The sequence below is a fragment of the Daucus carota genome, chromosome 7, assembly GCF_001625215.2.
Source record: "Daucus carota subsp. sativus chromosome 7, DH1 v3.0, whole genome shotgun sequence".
Taxonomy (NCBI): Eukaryota; Viridiplantae; Streptophyta; class Magnoliopsida; order Apiales; family Apiaceae; genus Daucus; species Daucus carota.
The window spans coordinates 29,072,362-29,093,201 of NC_030387.2; the positions used below are offsets into that span (position 1 = coordinate 29,072,362).

The window sequence follows — 20,840 nt, forward strand, 5'->3', positions numbered from 1 at the left end:
GGGGAAGAAGAAGAAGATGAAAGAAGACTTATGTTCAATAAACTGCTGCCTTTTGCTTCCTTCCAAAGTTGGAATTCTCCAACTGCAATTCTCTACGCAAACCAAAAATTTGAGAGGGACGGAAAGTGTATTACCATGTCCTACTAGCCAAACAGAACTGGAGCCTTACAGTTACAGATTCTCAAATTCGATTCTTCGTGATGCTATGTTTTAGCTGGGAGCAAGTCCAATAATAGGTGACTTATAAATATAATAAAATACAGGGCGTTTAGCTAGATTTAAAAGTCTGATTTCTGACTTTATAAGTGAGAACTTATTCGTTTGTGTAAAACGTCATGCTCGTAAAAAGTTGAGAATACTAGTTTTTTTTTTTGTTTTATGACTTCTCCTTCTTTGTCAAACATTTTAATCACTTATAATTCTTAACTTGGTTCAAACCTCTACTCCATGGCATATATTTTGGTCCGATTCTGGAAATCTTTTTCTGAAAGATAATATAAAAAAATCTAAGCATCCAGTCATCAGCAGCTGGCGCATGTGTTCAAAACAAGGCTAATTGAATGTCTTGTACGTTGTAATTGAAAACATCTAGTTGCAAATCTTTGCATTGCTTTTTGTTGTCAAATAATTGTCAAACAAGAACGCATTGAAGTTACAACTTACTTGTCAATATTTCTCTATATATTTAGTGTATTTTTAATGCCATGAATTTTATTGAGTTATATCTAGTTATGAACTTTGATAAAATATTGTAGAATTAATATAGATTACTTAGAATTTAAGCATAATATTTCAAATATCATGAATTTTGATGAAATTTAAAAAATCTTAAAATATATTGAACAATCACACAAAATCATTTGATGAAGTCCAAAAAAATCCATCCAATTTGGCTACCATCAGATTTTAATGATATAAACAATCGCAACTGCATATCATCAAATTTTTAAATATAATTTATAATTCTAATTATATACCACCAGATTTTATACATAATTCATTACAATTGAATAAGATTCTCATACATTTTTTAAAATCCGAATCAAATAATCACGGATTTCATGCATAAAAAATATCCTTTAAAATCTCACCCGCATGATACTATACCCAACCACGCAGATGGGTGCCCTGGCAACCACGTGTTTCTTTTATAAATATACAACTATCAATTGATCCAAGACAAACAAACGACTCCATTTATAGAAACACCGCAAACAGAGTCCTCTGCCATTTTTAGAAACACAATGGAAACAGATTCCTCAGCCATTTCTGCTATTGATGAAGCTTACAAGTTCCTACAAGCTGTTCCGAATCCTGATGGTTCACTCACCCGATCTCAATTTTTCCCCAGCGTTTCTCCCACACCCCAACTCATAGCTGGCTCACCATCTGGAAACCAACTAGCTCTCTCCAAAGACGTTCCACTTAACATGAAAAACCAAACATTTCTTCGCCTCTTTCGCCCTACTAATCACACTGATAGGCTTCCCATTATCATTGATTTTCACGGGGGTGGTTTCGTGATTTGTAGCGCTGCATCAGCTCCCTTTCATAAAATCCTGAACCGTGCTTCTGCTTTTGCCCCTGCTTTAGTCATAAGCGTTGATTATCGTCTAGCACCAGAGCATCATCTTCCAGCTGCGTATGATGATGCCATGGAGGCCATCATGTGGGTACGTGATCAAGCCAGAGGAGTCGACACTTGTGATCCATGAAGGAGTTGGCTGATTATTCCAACGTTTATATTATGGGTACCAGTGCGGGTGGTAATATTGCTTACCACGCAAGTTTACGTGCTCTGGACGCGGATATCAGTCCGGTCGAGATCAAAGGGCTGATACTGAATCAGCCCTTTTTCGGAGGGGTTCAAAGAACCCAGTCTGAAGACAGGTTAAGCACTAATCTAGCTTTACCACTGAATGTCAGTGATCTGATGTGGCAGCTGGCATTACCGCTTGGATCTGATCGTGACCACGAGTATTGTAATCCGTTAATCAGTTGTAGCCCGAAGATCGAACAGTTAACAAGGTGTTTGATGAGAGGGTTTGAAGGGGATCCACTGGTGGACAGAATAAAGGGGCTGGTGAAGATGTTAGAGGTCAGTGGGGTGCATGTGGTGGCCAAGATCCAAGCCGGTGGTTTTCATGGTGCAGAGTTAAGTGGTGATCAAAGTAAGGTTCAAGAATTGTGTTTACAGATCAAGGATTTCATTTACTCTTCTTGATCAATACAAGTTTTCTAATGTCATGTTGTTGTTAATATGTTTGCAGTAAGTGACTACTGGTTGTCAACTTGAGTTCTTTAAAAGATTGATTCTGTTTATACTCTGCGGCTCTCATTTATTTTCAGTGCTTTATCTCCTCAGACCTTAAAGAAATAAATTTGCATGATGCATGCCTTCTCTTATTCCTTAACAGAGAAGCCGAGTTAGACCATTAAAAAGAGCTAATCTTTTTAATTCTGTGTAATATCTGTATTTTAACGAGCTGTTCGATAACACAACAAACTCGACTCGGGTCGAATTTGTTCGCGAACAAGCTCGTGTTTGGCTCGTGAGGTAACAAACTCGAGCTCGAACACGTTTCTTTGTTTGGGAAGAAAGTTCAGCTCAGCTCGGCTCAGTTCGTTAGAAAAAAAATAAAAACTCGGCTCGGCTCGACTCGGTTCGAGAACAGCTCTGAACATGAACATCGATTCTTAGCGGTCCTTTGCCTAATAATTCTAGATGCATGGTATATCAGGTAAGAACAGTCATGTTACTCCAATCCCAGGTCCCCATCATGGTCCCTAATCTAGACTGCTCAGATTAGTTTATTTAAATTTTTTACTTTATTAATAATTTTTATGTTGTAAATTAAAAACATCTGATTACATATTCTTGCATACAGGGAAGGGCCATGTTACTGGGTTCTTGTGTGAAATTTTATACTAGGAATCCTAAGTTCTACTAATATAAATAAAATAAAGTTCAGAACAAAATATAAACAAGAAACATACTCAAATTTAAAACTCACATGGTCTTCTTGCATATATTGTGAAAAACAGTTCTGACCAACACTTCTAAGTTCTGACACGTATAACTATATTTTTGTATTAAATTTCAATACGCATATATACATGAAATCATTATTTGGGATCTTTTATTTTTGGGACTCTGCAATCGCTCATCTCTCGCGCCGCCCCCGTTTTACATCGGTTATCTTTTTGTCAAATAATTGTCAAGCAAAGTACTCATTGAAATATTGAATAACTCTGTATCTGTAGCTGCAACCACTTTATTCAATAATTGTACAGCAACAGAAACAGATTTCTCAGCAGTTCAAAGAAACACAATGGAAACAGAGTCCTCTGCCATTAACGAAGCTTACAAGCACCTAAAAGCTGTTCCTAATCCAGACGGTTCACTCACCCGATCTGAAATTTTCCCCAGCGTTCCTCCCACACTCCAACTCCAAGCTAACTCACCCTCTGAAACCCAACTCGCTCTCTCCAAAGACATTCATCTTCACAACTCAAACATAACATTTCTCCGCCTCTTCCGGCCTGCCAACCACGCTGCCAAGCTTCCGGTCATCATTGATTTTCATGGGAGTGGCTTTGTTGTTTGTAGCGCGGCATCAGCTCCCTTTCATGAAATGTGGACCTACGGTTCTGCTTTTGTCCCTGCTTTGATCATAAGCGTTGAATATCGTCTAGCGCCAGAGCATCGTCTTCCAGCTGCGTATGATGATGCAATGGAGGCCGTTATGTGGGTACGTGATCAAGCTAGAGAAGTTAATGGCCGTGATCCGTGGATGGAAGAGTTAGCTGATTATTCCAACGTTTATATTATGGGTGCCAGTGCTGGTGGTAATATTGCTTACCATGCAAATTTAAGTGCTCTGGACGCGGATATCAGTCCAGTCCAGATCAAAGGGATAATACTGAATCAGCCCTTTTTCGGAGGGGTTCAACGAACCCAGTCTGAAGAAAGGTTAAGCACTAATCCATCTTTACCACTGAATGTCAGTGATCTGATGTGGCAGCTGGCATTACCACTTGGATCTGATCGCGACCACGAGTATTCTAACCCATTAATTAAATGTAATCCGAAGATCAAACAGTTAACAAGGTGTTTGATAAGAGGTTTTGAAGGGGATCCGCTAGTGGATAGAATAAAGGGGTTGGTGAAGATGTTAGAGGCCAGTGGGGTGCACGTGGTGGCCAAGATCCAAGACGGAGGTTTTCATGGTGCAGATGTATTTGATGAAAGCAAGATGAAGGAATTGTTTTCACAGATCAAGGATTTCATCTACGCTTAAACAAAGGAAGTTTAATATGTTATGTTATTGATATTTTACTTGCTGGAAAGTAGCCCATTAATAAAAAGCTTAGAACATTGTCAGACAATGCAAATAGGATGTTAACAATACCTCTATCTTCCCAAATCTTCTTTAACATTGCAGCCATGCGTATAAATTGCCAAAGATGTTGTATAAGTATGTAAAATTTCGAGCACTGTTAAACTGTATTTTTTTGAAGCACAGAGATACAGAACATGCATATAAGAGAGGCAGATTACACCTGCAATATATATGAAATCCTGGCTGATCAGTGTTGCACGGTCATTGAGCATTCCTTCCAATGGGAAGATACTGCAGCTACAACAGATGAGCTCCCTGCACATATTTATACAGATCCTTAATTGTCATCATTCCAAGTAAGCATTAAAAGCATCCGAACAATATCAGACTTAGTCCTCTATTATAGTTAAGAATACCATAATAGCATAGGACATGTTATACAAGCATAGACGACGTACTCTATTAACAAAAATTGAGTTTTATCTAGAAAAACAATACTTTCTCACACAGGTTGGATTACATCAATCTTGATCTCAGAAAGAACGTCTTTCCTGGTCCTGGCAAATGTATAAGGGTAAAAATAGATAGTTACTGAAAAGATGGCATGAAAGCAAGAAAAATGAACAATGCGTTTTATCCTATAGAAATGTACTGACAATAAGAAGCAATCACCTGTGGAATTCAGGGACATACTCGAACACAAAATGTTGGTCCTCATCAAAAGAAAGTCCCACTAGAACAATTAGTTAGTCAAAAGTGCGCCATAGCATTTGAGATGTAAGGTATGAAAAAAATCACTAAGAAATAACTTGTCAGATGCTCCTCAAGAAACCCTGTGTCATTGTGACAAAAAAGACCTAGTTTTGTGAGAAATACTCATTAGTAATATCACCATGAGCCATCACAGCTGCACCATAAACGGAAAGCAGAAGCACAAGCAGGCCCCATTCTCGCGGGGGGAAATATAAATTCTTATTCAAATCGGCAAATATGTTTTTCATTTCTAGAAATCAAAACCAATACCGCTCAATGCTGTTTCCTAAAATGGCTCAAACTGTCTCGGAAATAACCTCTAACGGAGCAATATAACCAATATATTTGTCAAACCATTCGTATTAATAGATCTTAATCAAACAATCTTAAGCAAATTCAACACCTACATACGAACACATAAAAGAAGTACAGAAAACAATATGATTAATACGGATTAGTATTCCCATTAACATGTCTGGACTTCATAAGCAGCGATTTCATCTTATCAAGAGATATGATTTGGTCAGATCAGCTTATTGATTTAAAAAGAATCAAGGGCACAAAGGTATAATTGCACCAGGGACAAAGGATCAATGAGTAGTATTACCTTACTACTGGCAACTCTTCTATTTCATGCTGCTTCAGAGTGATCACAAAAATTGATAAAGACATGCTATAATCACGTCTATACTTAATTGAGGTTGCCCAAACATATGAGCAAGAATACTTGGGATATTTGGCGATAGTTGGTATTTATAATATACATATCCAATAGCATGTAGTCCAATAGCCAGCCGCTTCATCAAAAAGGATATGAGCAAAGATACAAGAAACCATAAACATCCAAACTTATAAAGACACGCTGATGCACGTACAAAGTAATTATGGTGTTGTTAATTTCTGTAAATTAAGAAGGTTAAATCAATCAGATAGACAGAGCTAATGAGAAGAGCCTGGCTGTTAATCCTCTCTGGAAGTGGTTTCATCCCCATTGCATTAGATGTTCAAGGGAAACTTCCAAACACTATAATATATTATATGCTTTATAGATGAGTATCTGTTATAACAAATCTCAGGGTGAGTGAGTATCGAACCTAGGACACAGGACAACAAGAGATAAGAATTTACCAGCTGAGCTTATCTCATAGTGCTCAAGATTCTAATATGCGAATGCACCATAGCAATTTTGCTGAAATGGTGAAGACGGCATAAACATAATATAAGAATAATAACCTTATATTGGTTTAGAATGAATTACAGGAAAAAATCAAAATAATACTGCAACTCACCGTAATAAATACATTTTATGAGCATGACAAACTAACAGGCTTATTTTTTTCTGCACGGGTACAAATTACAACAATAATTTCACTTATTCTCACAATGCTAATAAAATGAGTTTGTACAGACAACACCACCTGTTAAAAACAAAAGATATGCCAGAAACATGTTCTACCAGATCAAGAGAATTGTACAAGATCCTGTCTAGTAATTCCCTTCTTGTCAAGTAATGGATCGATTATGCTTCTCCATGTTTCATAATCAACAGGTGTGCCCTGATTAGGTAATACAAACCCGTTAACAAAAAAGACTGGAGCCCCAAAGACCCCTCTTGAACAGCCATACTGTAGAACAGAGCAAAGACAAATACCCTTTAGTGTGAAAATGTCATGAGTTAAAGTGATTTTATTATATAATAGGTAAAAGGATAAGGCCACACATATAACGTCCAATATTACCTTAAAAGAAATTCTTGTTGCTTGATCAGTTGTGCTGTCCTCAAAACCAGCTTGAATAGCTGACTTATTGGACAGACCAGTTGCCTTGGCTGCAAACTTTGCGACAAGATCAACAACAGATGCCCTTGACCAGTTGAAGGTTTGAGCATTGTAGAACCTCTCCTGTCCGAATAAGTGACATGCAACAAAACACTTCAAGTAAGACAAAAGGGAAAGTGTTCCACGAAATGGCCTTGTATTTAAAGGAAACAACCCTATATGATCATATTAGTCTATGATACAATATAGATACTTGCCTATAGGAAAAAGAATCACTGGATTGGAAGCTAACATGCTATGAAACACTGCTCAAAATGGGTGCCGTATGCGTGTCCAACTCGCCTCGACTCGGCGAATCGGCACCGACTAAGAGACTTGCAACCGACTCAGCGGAGTACGAGTCCGACTCGTCATGGGGCGTGCCAACAGACATTCGGCAGTAAACTCGCCATCGACACGGCCATGGACTCGGGACCTTTAAAAAGGCCCAATAATCTTTTTTTAACCTACTTTCAAAGCCTCTCTATCTCCATCTCTTTTCTTTTTCTCGCATCTTTATCTTCTATACATACACCCATAATTCTTTTTACGAAAGATGGGCATTCTTCTAAGAATGAAAATGCATTAGAATGAGTCTTATATTTGATTATCACTTATTGTAAAGACAATTTTATTACCATAATGAATGAAGTTGATTAATGTTTGACCTATATAAACCTATACTATTATATTATTATTATTTTTTGCCGAGTCCCAATCTTCGATGATTGGCAAATGCCCATATCCACGTGTCCTGTTCACTGTATCCGAGGCCGTGCTCCTAGCTAACATTTTTCTTTTTTGGCAAGTAAGCTAATGTGATGACATACTGCGTTTGGTGAATGTGCAAGTATACTATGAAATGCCTATATCACTGTATTGACACATAACTACTATAAATCTTCTCTTGCCAAGACCATTTCGAAAAAGATGGTAACCTAAAGCTTGAAAAGGAGTGATCTAAATTACGAGCAAATCTATATATACCACACACACAATCAGTTATTTGTTATACTCGAACTTCTCTTATTTCTAACAATCAATACAGAGAAAAGTTACCAAGTGTGAAACTAGAAGCAATTGTTGGATATTGATGATTGAATGAAAATGTTGACGTTCTTTGATTAGATACGGCTAAAAATATTACATTCACCCAAGTTTGTATTATCTTGCACAAATTAAGAAATGGCATACCATCGGTGGTTAGGCAGAATCAACCTCACTCTTTTATCGAGAGATAAGACAACATGGGTGTGCGAGTGTGCATAATTATCAAAAAAATCATAATAAAAAGACATGGAAAGCTGATTATTTCTTTTCTAATATAAGGTTATAATAATAAGCATTTCTGGCACCTGGTTCTCAAAGAACTTCTCCAATAAACCGAAAGTAGCAGAACTGTTGATCTTGTCTACAACGTGTAGAGCCCGCGACGTTATAAAAGCATTGTCATGGTAACTGTATTTCAAAAAAGCATCAATTATAATTCAGCACCTCCATCATAAAACCACATATATATATATATATATATATATATATATATATATATATATATATCATTCAATTACCCTCCCAATTAAGACCTATTTATATTCAAGCATCTTGACATGAGGTAGAATACAACAAAACATAAAACCACATATATATATATATATATCATTCAATTACCCTCCCAATTAAGACCTATTTATATTCAAGCATCTTGACATGAGGTAGAATACAACAAAAAGTTAATCCGAATCATACACATGAAGAAATTATAATAAAAAATAAAACAAAGTAAAAACAGAAGCATCATAATACTAACGGTAAAGGGAAGGGGTGAACAATAAGAAAGATAGAAGAAGGGTAGTGATGAACAAGTTGTTTAAGTGGAAGCCAAGAGTCCCTGCTGTCTGAGCAAACCGGGTCGAGAAAAGCTTCGATGGATATGAAATCCGGACCCTTCGGCAATGAATAAACAAACCCATCATACTTATCTGGAATTGTAACCTGGGCTTCATCAATCTCAGCTAATAATAACAACAAGACGACGATGATGATGTTGGTACGGTTAACAATTGGTATCTGTGCGTTTGAGTGTTTCAGAGTAGCCATTTATGCAAGCCAGAGTCTTCAGATGTTCAGATGGTTTGGTTTTTTTTTTTTTGGTGTTTCTTCTATCCAACGCGACGCAGGAAAATAAAAATTTCCTTTCTATTCCAGATCTTCAATTTTTCACGGGAATCACCGGTATCAATTTGGCGCAATATCTCACACAATTAACAAAAATGGCCATAAATATCATGTTTATTAAAATGGCTAAAAATATTGTTTTTTTTACAATGCAGACTTATATGTCTTACAAATTAGTATCTTTTCTAATAATTTTCGGATGAGCCAGAGTCGAATCAGGGTCTTTCGGAACAACAGAGGATAAATCCATCACTTGGACTATCCACTCGTGCTCACTAAAAGTATTGTTTCAAAATTCAAAAACGGGTGTTTTCAACTGAAAATCTCATTTGAAATTGCTTTTTGGAAAAACTTAATTTAAAATAATGTTTTGGGTTAAAAACACAACTAAAAATAGTGTTTTCTGTATTTTTTAAATACGCTAACCGATATTCTGTTTTAGTGCTCATGCGATATTTGATACCATTCTTTTAGGATATAATATTTGGAATTTTGTTTCTCGAATTTGTAATATATAATCCGACATCCTAATATTGTTAGTGTTAATAGTTCGTCCAGAAAGATTGTTTGAGTCTCAACTCAAGTGAACAAGTCACGGAGATTTGATGGACGGTTTAAAAAAATTATTTGGATTTCAACTCAGATATCTATCTTCTTTTCGAGTTATTTACTTACAAAATATTGCAAGCAAATATTTCAAACATGGCTTTTATCCTCTGTAATATTGGATCATCCAGATTTGACTCGCAACTTATCTCGAGACATTAAAGCTACTCATCTATCTATCTTCTATCTATCTATCTATATTATAGTTTCTGAAGCCTGTTTACTACAGTACTTCTCCATCCAAAAAATTGACCCCGACTTTTTTCTAAATTGCAAAAATGCCACTTGATACGTGTCTGTTAAAAAACCTGGCCCAGCTTATTATTGCTTATGTGTTTAAAGCCTCGGTCACACATCTGTACTATCAAACTTCTGCAGCTTCTCTTGGAAGCTTTGTTTTCAAATCAAACGAATTTCATTTTTTTATTTGCTTTACTTGCGTTTCAAGTATTCAAATTCAAACAGAATGTATTCAAATTATAGAAGTTGCTTATCTCTCTGTATATTGTGCGTACTGTCTCTTTCTTTTCCTACCTTCTTCTTCCTGTCAATTCTGTTACGTTTCTCTCTTTTATGTTCGTAGTGTTTCTTCAGTATAATCTCTATTCAATTATTAATTTTCTAATGATTTCTAAGTCTTATAATTGCAGGTTAAACTTCGTTGACAAAGTGTTTGATGATTGGTCCAAAAGAAAAAAATATGGTAAATTTGTCAATGTTAGGTCTTTTTTTGTATACGATACACTAACTTTGCATACTATGTTTATTCATATTCATGATTTGATAATATTTATGGAGATTTGCAGGTTGGAGGCTTAATTAGTTATATGCATATCTTTGTTTATCATTTTTTTGTTTGGGTTTTATGTATGTATTCTGTTAATTATTGATTTTCTACTGATCAATGATAATTTTTCTACATTTTTGTTTAGGTGAATGTTTATTTGAGATTAAGGATATTAAAATTATCTGAGTTACATGAGGTGGGATAGCTATATTTTTTTTAATATATATGGTGGTAAACATTCTTTATATTATATAATAAAATGCTTAACTTACTGCTTATATTTTAGTAGATGACTCTATTAAACTGTTTGTCTCTCGCTTTATTTTTAGATTACAAAGCACTTAAACGAAGAAAGACAGCAAGAAATGTTAAGAAAGAAGATGGTTTCAGGAATACAGAGCCACATGATTTTTGTTTGAACAATTCAGAGGCACCAACCAGCTCAGAATTCTCTTCTGACAACTAAACATGTACTCCCTCCGTCCCCCTCAATTGTTTACATTAGAGGGGGACACGGAGACCAAGACAATGTATAAAAAATGAGTAAAGTTAGATGAAAAGTGGGTAAAGTGGTGGGACCTATCAATATTTAATAATAGATTTGAGATAGTGGAGGAAAATAGTGGGTGTAATCGAATACACCCCCGTAAAGAAAATTCTCATACACAACATTGTGCTGAAAAACCAAGAAAATGGCATGTAGATGGGAACAGAAACACAAATTCTTTTAAAAAAGATGAGCTAAAGATATGAACAATAAAAATTCATTGAAAAGGTGTTAGTATGAAATGTATTTGATAGTAAGCAAAATACTATAATAGAGTTGAACATAAAACTGTACATGTTAAACTATCCACTACTCCAGTTGCTTCAACTACTCCAGCTCAGCATAGTCCAACTCAGCATAACAGCCTGGAAGTATCTGGACGTCCACCACCTTCTCATTCTGTTACCGTAAATAGAAATGCTAGCTGTAATTATTGTTAGTTAGTTAGACTACTCAGCTCTATATATAGTCAGTTACTGTAATGACCCGGATTTTTAAAAATATTTTTATTAGTATTAAAAGTGATTTTCTTCAAAGAAGGGAATAAGATTTAATATTTTATTCCAGTTTAGTGAGTTTTCAAGGTTTTATATTTAAACCCCGGGTTATTGTGTTATTGATACGTAATTGTATTTTCAACACTGATTTTCATATATTGTTTTGAAAATTCTGTATGAATATTATGTGAATATGTGTTATGTGATTAAGTGGTATTGGTGAATTTGTTTGTTAATTAATTGTGGTTAATAACGGATATTATATGATTAATACATGAATTTTTGTGAATATTGTACTATCTGGTTTATTTAATTAACCGCTCATATGTGCTCGGATTTGAGATATTTCAATTTCTATATGATCAGGATAAAATGTAGTTTATTTGGATATTTTGTATCGATTTATGAAATGTTAGATGATTTTATAATCGATTTACAGATTTAATTGCGTATATTTGTATTTATTTATTAATTATTTGATCTTTTTGGAAACCGTCCACTCGTGACGGAGCAACGATTTTATTCCCGAAAGTTTCGAGAAAACTCACCTTTAGCCTAATTTGAATATTCCGGACAGTTTTCGTGTTTTGACTTTTTCGATCCGGAGTACGGTTTTACTCGGAGTCGGTCCGGCGGAGTTTTGCGGGTATCTTAATTGTTGATAATTATCCAGTTTGTCTCGATAAGCGTGAAACGAGATATTTTGATTATTATATTCATCCTTATCTTGTAATAATTGCAATGGGACCCGCAGACCAATAATTGAGTTAAAAAGCCCCGTTTTGATGATTATCTCGAAAACCAGTACCGATTGGACCCCGCTTTATTAATATAAAGCTATTAAATACGTATTTTCATGTCATAAACGATCCAAAGGGGTACCAATTATTTGTAAATATAAATAGACCTTTCTAGAGCTTATTTTCACCCGTAAAATCATTTCACCAGTTTCTTTCCACGAATACCGAGAGAAATCGAGCGGTGTTCTTCATAATCAAACGAAGATTTGAAGGTGTTATTGGAGTCAGAATCAAGCGTGCAAATAGTCAAATCGAAGATATCGAAGAGTAGAACCCAAATCAATCATCAAAAACAACATGAGATTCACAGGTAGGGAGTAATTGAAGTTTTAAAATTCGAATTATTATGATTTAAATAGTGGATTTTTGTAAACGTGTTTGTTTGATTGTTTGGATGATTCCATGTTGTAGAACGTGTTTTTCTCGTCGTTTTGGTATATTATATGTTGAATTTGGGGTTCGGAATCATATAGAAACAGTGGTTTAATTCTTGAGTAGGTGTTCTTGAGTGTTCTTCGTGGGTTATGAATATTTTCAATTGAGATTTGGGCGTTTCTTATCTGTTAATCACATGAGCAATCGGTTGATATGGTTGGATAGAGCGTGAAGAGAGGAACTTGTGGGTATGTTCAAAAGTTATGTGGGATTCCCGGAAAGGGGTCACCGGAGTTTCGAAAGAAACTCGCCGGCGGGTTTTTGCTTCGATTTTCCGGCCATTCTTTGCGACGATTGGTGATTCTGATCAAGTGTGTAGGTTCCTGGTGATCGGTAGTCGAGTTATGCGTAGTTTGGTGGCCGCCCGAGGCCTGTTTAGCCGATTCCGGCGAGTCAGGGGTGCCAACGGCGACAAAGTGCCGTTTGGTCACCCAACTTATGAAGATGATGAAGTTATTGTATTCGAGTTTTGAAAATTACAAATTACCCCCTGGAACTTTTGGAAAGTTACACTTTAAACCCTGGACAAAAACTTTCAAAAGTTTACAAAATAAACCTTTTGATTTAATTTTCTAAAATTGTTTTATTGAATTATTTTAAATTCCAAAAATAGTTTTTAATTATTTCTTTATTCAAAAATAAATCTAAATTAGTTTGTTAATTAATTTTAATTAGTAATTAATTATTTTAATTAGTCAATTAATTTAAATATTAATTGATTAATTAATTTAATTAATTATTAATTGATTTTAATTGATTAATTATTTGGATTTAATTAATCCTTTTTGATTTAAAAATTCCGAAAAATAGTTTCGAGCTTTAAAATATTTTTCCAAATTATTTTCAAGGCTCGATAATTGTTATGAATGATTTCAAGCCCAATTTCAAGTATTTGGGACTTGATTATTTATCCGAAAAGTGATTCTTTTATCGATTTTAATTCCGAAAAATGTTTAAAAATTCCAGAAAATTCCCGAAAAATCATTTTTAACCCAAGAGTTGATTTGACATAAATTGGGGTGGGAAACCTTATGTGCTATATGAAGATTACTATCTATTTGATGTGTTATGTGCCGATAGAGAGTAAGAAAACAGTTTTGTTCATAACTTTTGACTCGTAATTCAGAATGGAGTGAAACGAAAAAGGGATTAAAGCTTATAAAGTCTATTTTAATGTGACATAGTAATATGGTGGAGTATAGAATGTGAATAATTGTTGTTAAATGTGTAGAATATGATTATATGTGATTTAATTGCTATTAATTGAGATTGCATGGACTATCTGGTTGTTCTAGTATTACATAAATGTGATAAATGATTGAATGACATAGTGTCGTGTCTTGATAAATATCGGATAAAAGCATATGAATTATAGTGATTGGATGTGGTTGGTTGATTGTTGATTGAGATAGGATAACAGGTGGATAGTCTAATAAATAGACGAGACGATGTCGGATTTTCGATAAGATTTATATGATATTTAATTGATAATATGTTATGTGGAATATGATTAGACTATATGGTAGAGTCAAAGCATGATTATGTGTTAAGTGATATTTGATGAGTTTAAAGGGTTGTATAAGTGAGTATCGGTATACGTGATATGTATATGCGATATATTATTTAGTGACTATAGTATTATCTTATTCTCGTTAAGGATTTGGACGAGACGTGTATGCCCGAAGACGTTCAGAAAGTCACGTGGGGTTACAAAGCGAATAAGGGATGAATCGAGTAAGCGAAGCGAAGTGGCGAATAGAGTATAGCTAGAGATGGTCTAGAGATTACGAGATGCATAGATTGTGAAAGTTGAAAGATGAGATAGAGATGTGAGATTGGAGTCAGATTTAAGGCAAGTATCCTAAACCTTTCTCTTGGATATATTGCAAATATTCTGATCCATTCCTTTGGTATATGTTTCAAGTATTCATACCTTTCTTTTCAATGTTCGAAAGTGCGAGTATTCTGAACCATTCTTTCTAATCTTCAAGTTTCTAAAGAATTTCCGTTTTACAAATTAATTTGAAGTTCAGATTGTCATTGAAGCATGTGTTGCTCAGTGATAGTTAGAGCTTTGAATGAATTGGGATCTTCTTGATTATTCAACCCGCCATTGTCATGCTGGTTTAGCAGGCTAAATTCAGTTGCTTAGCCGATAATGGAGGATACTGAATAGTTGAGGATTTCCTGAACTGTGATTTATGAAATGATGGATCATGATTTATGAATAGATTATTATCAAAGTTTGAATTGAAATTATTCTGTTGTTGATGATATTTATGATGATGTTCTGTTAATTTACATTGGCTTCTTGAATTGAATTAGAGAATTGGATTATTGTTTTTATATAAACCTGTGGACCAGATTCGTGGTCATGTAAGGCCAATGAGTGCCTTGGATCCAGTGATAGAGCATGGCGGGGCCTGCTCGGGGTTAGTGCGGAACTGATCAGCTGCCTAACCTTGGTTTTAATTAAAATGTGATAGTCCAATTCAATAATTCTTTGGAAAGATTGAATTTCTCAGTTTAAATGCTGCAAGGTATTGTAAATCATTCTATACAATACCATGAACTCATGAACTCAGGTTGAATCCTCTTATATCTTGAACTCGTGAACTTCTATTATATCATTTCAGAACTATCATTGTTTATTATTACTTGCTGAGCATTGTTGCTCACCCTTGCTATTCCTTTCTAACCATTTCAGAAAGGCTTAAAGATGAGATGATTGATTGAGATTGTGAGTAAGGCTAATGCTAGGCGAGGAGACAGAGTTGAGGATCCAGTGGTCGAGGAGTGTTCAGGAAAGTTGATGAGGTTGGTGCAAGCTGGAATAGTTGACAGTGATTCTTCTTATCGAAGATGATCTGATTTGGTAAGAGATGTTGTGTAATAATAGTGGTAGATTCTAATTTCAATACTGTAACCTGGATGCGATCCTGTTGCTTTTAGGGGGTTTAAATGTTCTCTTTCGAATCAGTTATTAAAGTTTAAATGTTCTCTTGAAATTCTCCTATTATGGCTTTCAAGTTTGAAATTCAGGTTTTGAAATCATTCGATTTATGTTCTCATTCAAATCTTTTATTAAATGTTTTCAGGTTTTAAATTCTCTGATTTTATTATCTAAAAATAAAAAAATAAAAAAAAAATTTACAGGTTTTCGAAAGTGTTTTAAAAAGGTTTTTATGTGGTGACGTCAGAATCCAGGCCCCCGGATTCTCGGACCGTCACAGTTGGTATCAGAGCCAGGTTATAAGTATTTGAAATTAGAATATAGATTATAGTTATAGGTTTTCTAGAGAAGAATGTGGTGTAACCTCACATAGAGGTATGGTCGGACTATTTAGGAATAGTCTAGAGATGTGAGTGAAGCATAGAGTTTAATTAGATGATCAAGTTAAGTGTGGATATCTAAAGAGATTAGGATTCTTAAGTTTAGACATATGATTTCTAGTATGTTGATTAATTGAGATGGTGAATTGTGGGAAAGGTCAGTATTAGACCTATATAGAAGAGTTTGATAGTGAATGATTGAATTGAGAATGGTGAAAATGCAGAGTTCAGAGTATTCTGACTATACTGCATATTTGAAAATGGAGTATCATATTGATTTGAGGATGATATAAATGCATGGTTCATAGTATGTTGACCATGTCCGATATTTGGAAGATGTATATTGTTTTGAGTGAAGATATGAAGAGTAAGTGTAGAGTATGAGTTGTATTGGATTAGAAGGAGAGATTGGTTGATAGGTGAGAAGTGAATGATAGAGAGTACGTGGAATTGAGTCCAGTTATTAGAGATGATGTCTACGAGTAAGTTAGAACGTTAGTCCTCGACGACGACGCTTTAAGTAAGCGGGACAAGGTGGGCCCATAACCCACAGGGCGACGATTCAGAAAATCGGAGATATGCTACGTGTTGTGTTATGGACTTCAAAGGCAACTGGATGAAGCATGAGAACGTGGACTACATGGGCGAGAGTTATTACGAACGATAACGTCTACGATGACATCTTACGAGGCTATTACGAGTCAAATCGATTGATCATCAAGAATGTTGAAAAGAAGACATATATCGTACAATGATTTATTGAAGTAGAGTCGGAATCTGAGAAGACCTTGGCAATACCTCTCTTCAACTAAAAATTCTTTTGATTGTTTTCTCATCAGTGAGATATTATCATGATATCTTTTCTACAAAAGTTTTGATAAATGAGATCTTCAATTTCTCAAATTCTAAGATGACATTGATATTGATTATTGGTATGAGTTGGAAAGCAAAGATGTGTGATAAAGGTTTGTTGTGAAGAGATAGTGATGTTCCTTGATATTGTTTGACATTTCTTGACATTCCTTGATACCCTTTCATCTTCCTTGATATCCCTTAGTGTTCTTTGATATTGTTGACATTCCTTGATATTCTCTGATATTCCTTAACATTTCTTCAATTTGATTGGGATGAACAACCCTATTTATAGGGGACACAAGGTATACCTGTCTGTGTGATAGGAGTTGGATGGGACGCCATCACTTGTGTGTGTTGTGATTACAAGAAGGTTAACAACCTTTAGTAGTGTCTAATGTGGACACGCAACACCAAGTTCGTTGATCATATAGATCTCTCAGTCACTCTTTTATTCAAATGTGATCTACCTTGAAAACATTTTGTTCTATTAAAAATTCCCAAAGATTGATTCTTGGGAAATGAATTCTGCAATTGTGAAAGTTGATTCTCCAATTTCTTTAAAGCTAAAGGTATGCCAAGGCCGATCAAAGGTGAATGATGATACGTTATTATGAAGCGTATAGTGGAATCTTATAAGTGATACGTTTGAGTTCTCTTTGCGGATTCCGAGGACGGAATCCTTATAAGGGGGGTAGAATGTAATATCCCATATTATTAAATTTAGATTTGATTATTATAAATCTATTTGTCTAAATATTATTGTTGGCTTTAGTTGAAAAGTGAATTGATTATGTGAATAGTTTTATATGATTATACTTGTTCTGTGGATTAATATGGATTTTACAGATTATGCGTCCTCCTTCTTTCTCTGATTCCGAGGACGGAATCCCTATAAGGAGGGTAGATTGTAATGACCCGGATTTTTAAAAATATTTTTATTAGTATTAAAAGTGATTTTATTCAAAGAAGGGAATAAGATTTAATATTTTATTCCAGTTTAGTGAGTTTTCAAGGTTTTATATTTAAACCCCGGGTTATTGTGTTATTGATACGTAATTGTATTTTCAACACTGATTTTCATATATTGTTTTGAAAATTCTGTATGAATATTATGTGAATATGTGTTATGTGATTAAGTGGTATTGGTGAATTTGTTTGTTAATTAATTGTGGTTAATAACGGATATTATATGATTAATACATGAATTTTTGTGAATATTGTACTATCTGGTTTATTTAATTGACCGCTCATATGTGCTCGGATTTGAGATATTTCAATTTCTATATGATCAGGATAAAATGTAGTTTATTTGGATATTTTGTATCGATTTATGGAATGTTAGATGATTTTATAATCGATTTACAGATTTAATTGCGTATATTTGTATTTATTTATTAATTATTTGATCTTTTTGGAAACCGTCCACTCGTGACGGAGCAACGATTTTATTCCCGAAAGTTTCGAGAAAACTCACCTTTAGCCTAATTTGAATATTCCGGACAGTTTTCGTGTTTTGACTTTTTCGATCCGGAGTACGGTTTTACTCGGAGTCGGTCCGGCGGAGTTTTGCGGGTATCTTAATTGTTGATAATTATCCAGTTTGTCTCGATAAGCGTGAAACGAGATATTTTGATTATTATATTCATCCTTATCTTGTAATAATTGCAATGGGACCCGCAGACCAATAATTGAGTTAAAAAGCCCCGTTTTGATGATTATCTCGAAAACCAGTACCGATTGGACCCCGCTTTATTAATATAAAGCTATTAAATACGTATTTTCATGTCATAAACGATCCAAAGGGGTACCAATTATTTGTAAATATAAATAGACCTTTCTAGAGCTTATTTTCACCCGTAAAATCATTTCACCAGTTTCTTTCCACGAATACCGAGAGAAATCGAGCGGTGTTCTTCATAATCAAACGAAGATTTGAAGGTGTTATTGGAGTCAGAATCAAGCGTGCAAATAGTCAAATCGAAGATATCGAAGAGTAGAACCCAAATCAATCATCAAAAACAACATGAGATTCACAGGTAGGGAGTAATTGAAGTTTTAAAATTCGAATTATTATGATTTAAATAGTGGATTTTTGTAAACGTGTTTGTTTAATTGTTTGGATGATTCCATGTTGTAGAACGTGTTTTTCTCGTCGTTTTGGTATATTATATGTTGAATTTGGGGTTCGGAATCATATAGAAACAGTGGTTTAATTCTTGAGTAGGTGTTCTTGAGTGTTCTTCGTGGGTTATGAATATTTTCAATTGAGATTTGGGCGTTTCTTATCTGTTAATCACATGAGCAATCGGTTGATATGGTTGGATAGAGCGTGAAGAGAGGAACTTGTGGGTATGTTCAAAAGTTATGTGGGATTCCCGGAAAGGGGTCACCGGAGTTTCGAAAGAAACTCGCCGGCGGGTTTTTGCTTCGATTTTCCGGCCATTCTTTGCGACGATTGGTGATTCTGATCAAGTGTGTAGGTTCCTGGTGATCGGTAGTCGAGTTATGCGTAGTTTGGTGGCCGCCCGAGGCCTGTTTAGCCGATTCCGGCGAGTCAGGGGTGCCAACGGCGACAAAGTGCCGTTTGGTCACCCAACTTATGAAGATGATGAAGTTATTGTATTCGAGTTTTGAAAATTACAAATTACCCCCTGGAACTTTTGGAAAGTTACACTTTAAACCCTGGACAAAAACTTTCAAAAGTTTACAAAATAAACCTTTTGATTTAATTTTCTAAAATTGTTTTATTGAATTATTTTAAATTCCAAAAATAGTTTTTAATTATTTCTTTATTCAAAAATAAATCTAAATTAGTTTGTTAATTAATTTTAATTAGTAATTAATTATTTTAATTAGTCAATTAATTTAAATATTAATTGATTAATTAATTTAATTAATTATTAATTGATTTTAATTGATTAATTATTTGGATTTAATTAATCCTTTTTGATTTAAAAATTCCGAAAAATAGTTTCGAGCTTTAAAATATTTTTCCAAATTATTTTCAAGGCTCGATAATTGTTATGAATGATTTCAAGCCCAATTTCAAGTATTTGGGACTTGATTATTTATCCGAAAAGTGATTCTTTTATCGATTTTAATTCCGAAAAATGTTTAAAAATTCCAGAAAATTCCCGAAAAATCATTTTTAACCCAAGAGTTGATTTGACATAAATTGGGGTGGGAAACCTTATGTGCTATATGAAGATTACTATCTATTTGATGTGTTATGTGCCGATAGAGAGTAAGAAAACAGTTTTGTTCATAACTTTTGACTCGTAATTCAGAATGGAGTGAAACGAAAAAGGGATTAAAGCTTATAAAGTCTATTTTAATGTGACATAGTAATATGGTGGAGTATAGAATGTGAATAATTGTTGTTAAATGTGTAGAATATGATTATATGTGATTTAATTGCTATTAATTGAGATTGCATGGACTATCTGGTTGTTCTAGTATTACATAAATGTGATAAATGATTGAATGACATAGTGTCGTGTCTTGATAAATATCGGATAAAAGCATATGAATTATAGTGATTGGATGTGGTTGGTTGATTGTTGATTGAGATAGGATAACAGGTGGATAGTCTAATAAATAGACGAGACGATGTCAGATTTTCGATAAGATTTATATGATATTTAATTGATAATATGTTATGTGGAATATGATTAGACTATATGGTAGAGTCAAAGCATGATTATGTGTTAAGTGATATTTGATGAGTTTAAAGGGTTGTATAAGTGAGTATCGGTATACGTGATATGTATATGCGATATATTATTTAGTGACTATAGTATTATCTTATTCTCGTTAAGGATTTGGACGAGACGTGTATGCCCGAAGACGTTCAGAAAGTCACGTGGGGTTACAAAGCGAATAAGGGATGAAT

General features: G+C 34.5%; 3 protein-coding genes across 3 annotated transcripts; 2 read left to right on the forward strand and 1 right to left on the reverse strand.

Annotated features, from left to right (window-relative positions):
- Positions 1 to 1,162: 1,162 nt before the first annotated feature.
- Positions 1,163 to 2,324, forward strand: LOC108194861 (probable carboxylesterase 8). The gene is given in 2 exon segments (XM_017361799.2): positions 1,163 to 1,707; positions 1,710 to 2,324. Coding segments are annotated over 2 exon segments (978 nt in total). The 5' UTR covers positions 1,163 to 1,244; the 3' UTR covers positions 2,225 to 2,324.
- An 814-nt stretch (positions 2,325 to 3,138) lies between these two features.
- Positions 3,139 to 4,607, forward strand: LOC135147783 (probable carboxylesterase 8). The gene has a single exon (XM_064081330.1). The coding sequence runs from the start codon at positions 3,333 to 3,335 to the stop codon at positions 4,299 to 4,301; it is 969 nt and encodes a 322-aa protein (XP_063937400.1). The 5' UTR covers positions 3,139 to 3,332; the 3' UTR covers positions 4,302 to 4,607.
- A 1,709-nt stretch (positions 4,608 to 6,316) lies between these two features.
- Positions 6,317 to 9,158, reverse strand: LOC108196367 (uncharacterized). The gene is made up of 4 exons (XM_017363624.2): positions 8,721 to 9,158; positions 8,269 to 8,371; positions 6,836 to 6,997; positions 6,317 to 6,721 (listed from the first exon to the last, which is right to left on the reverse strand). The coding sequence occupies exons 1-4, from the start codon at positions 9,008 to 9,010 to the stop codon at positions 6,557 to 6,559; spliced, it is 720 nt and encodes a 239-aa protein (XP_017219113.1). The 5' UTR covers positions 9,011 to 9,158; the 3' UTR covers positions 6,317 to 6,556.
- Positions 9,159 to 20,840: the final 11,682 nt, after the last annotated feature.

What these genes read in the sequence shown, in the direction of transcription:
- LOC135147783 (XM_064081330.1), top strand. Translation starts at nt 3,333, where the DNA reads ATGGAAACAGAGTCCTCTGCCATTAACGAAGCTTACAAGCACCTAAAA.
- LOC108196367 (XM_017363624.2), bottom strand. Translation starts at nt 9,010, where the DNA reads ATGGCTACTCTGAAACACTCAAACGCACAGATACCAATTGTTAACCGT. An exon ending in GTTCACCCCTTCCCTTTACC is followed by an intron (nt 8,372 to 8,720) that starts GTTAGTATTATG and finishes TTTGAAATACAG; the next exon opens with TTACCATGACAATGCTTTTA. An exon ending in AGAAGTTCTTTGAGAACCAG is followed by an intron (nt 6,998 to 8,268) that starts GTGCCAGAAATG and finishes TTATTCGGACAG; the next exon opens with GAGAGGTTCTACAATGCTCA.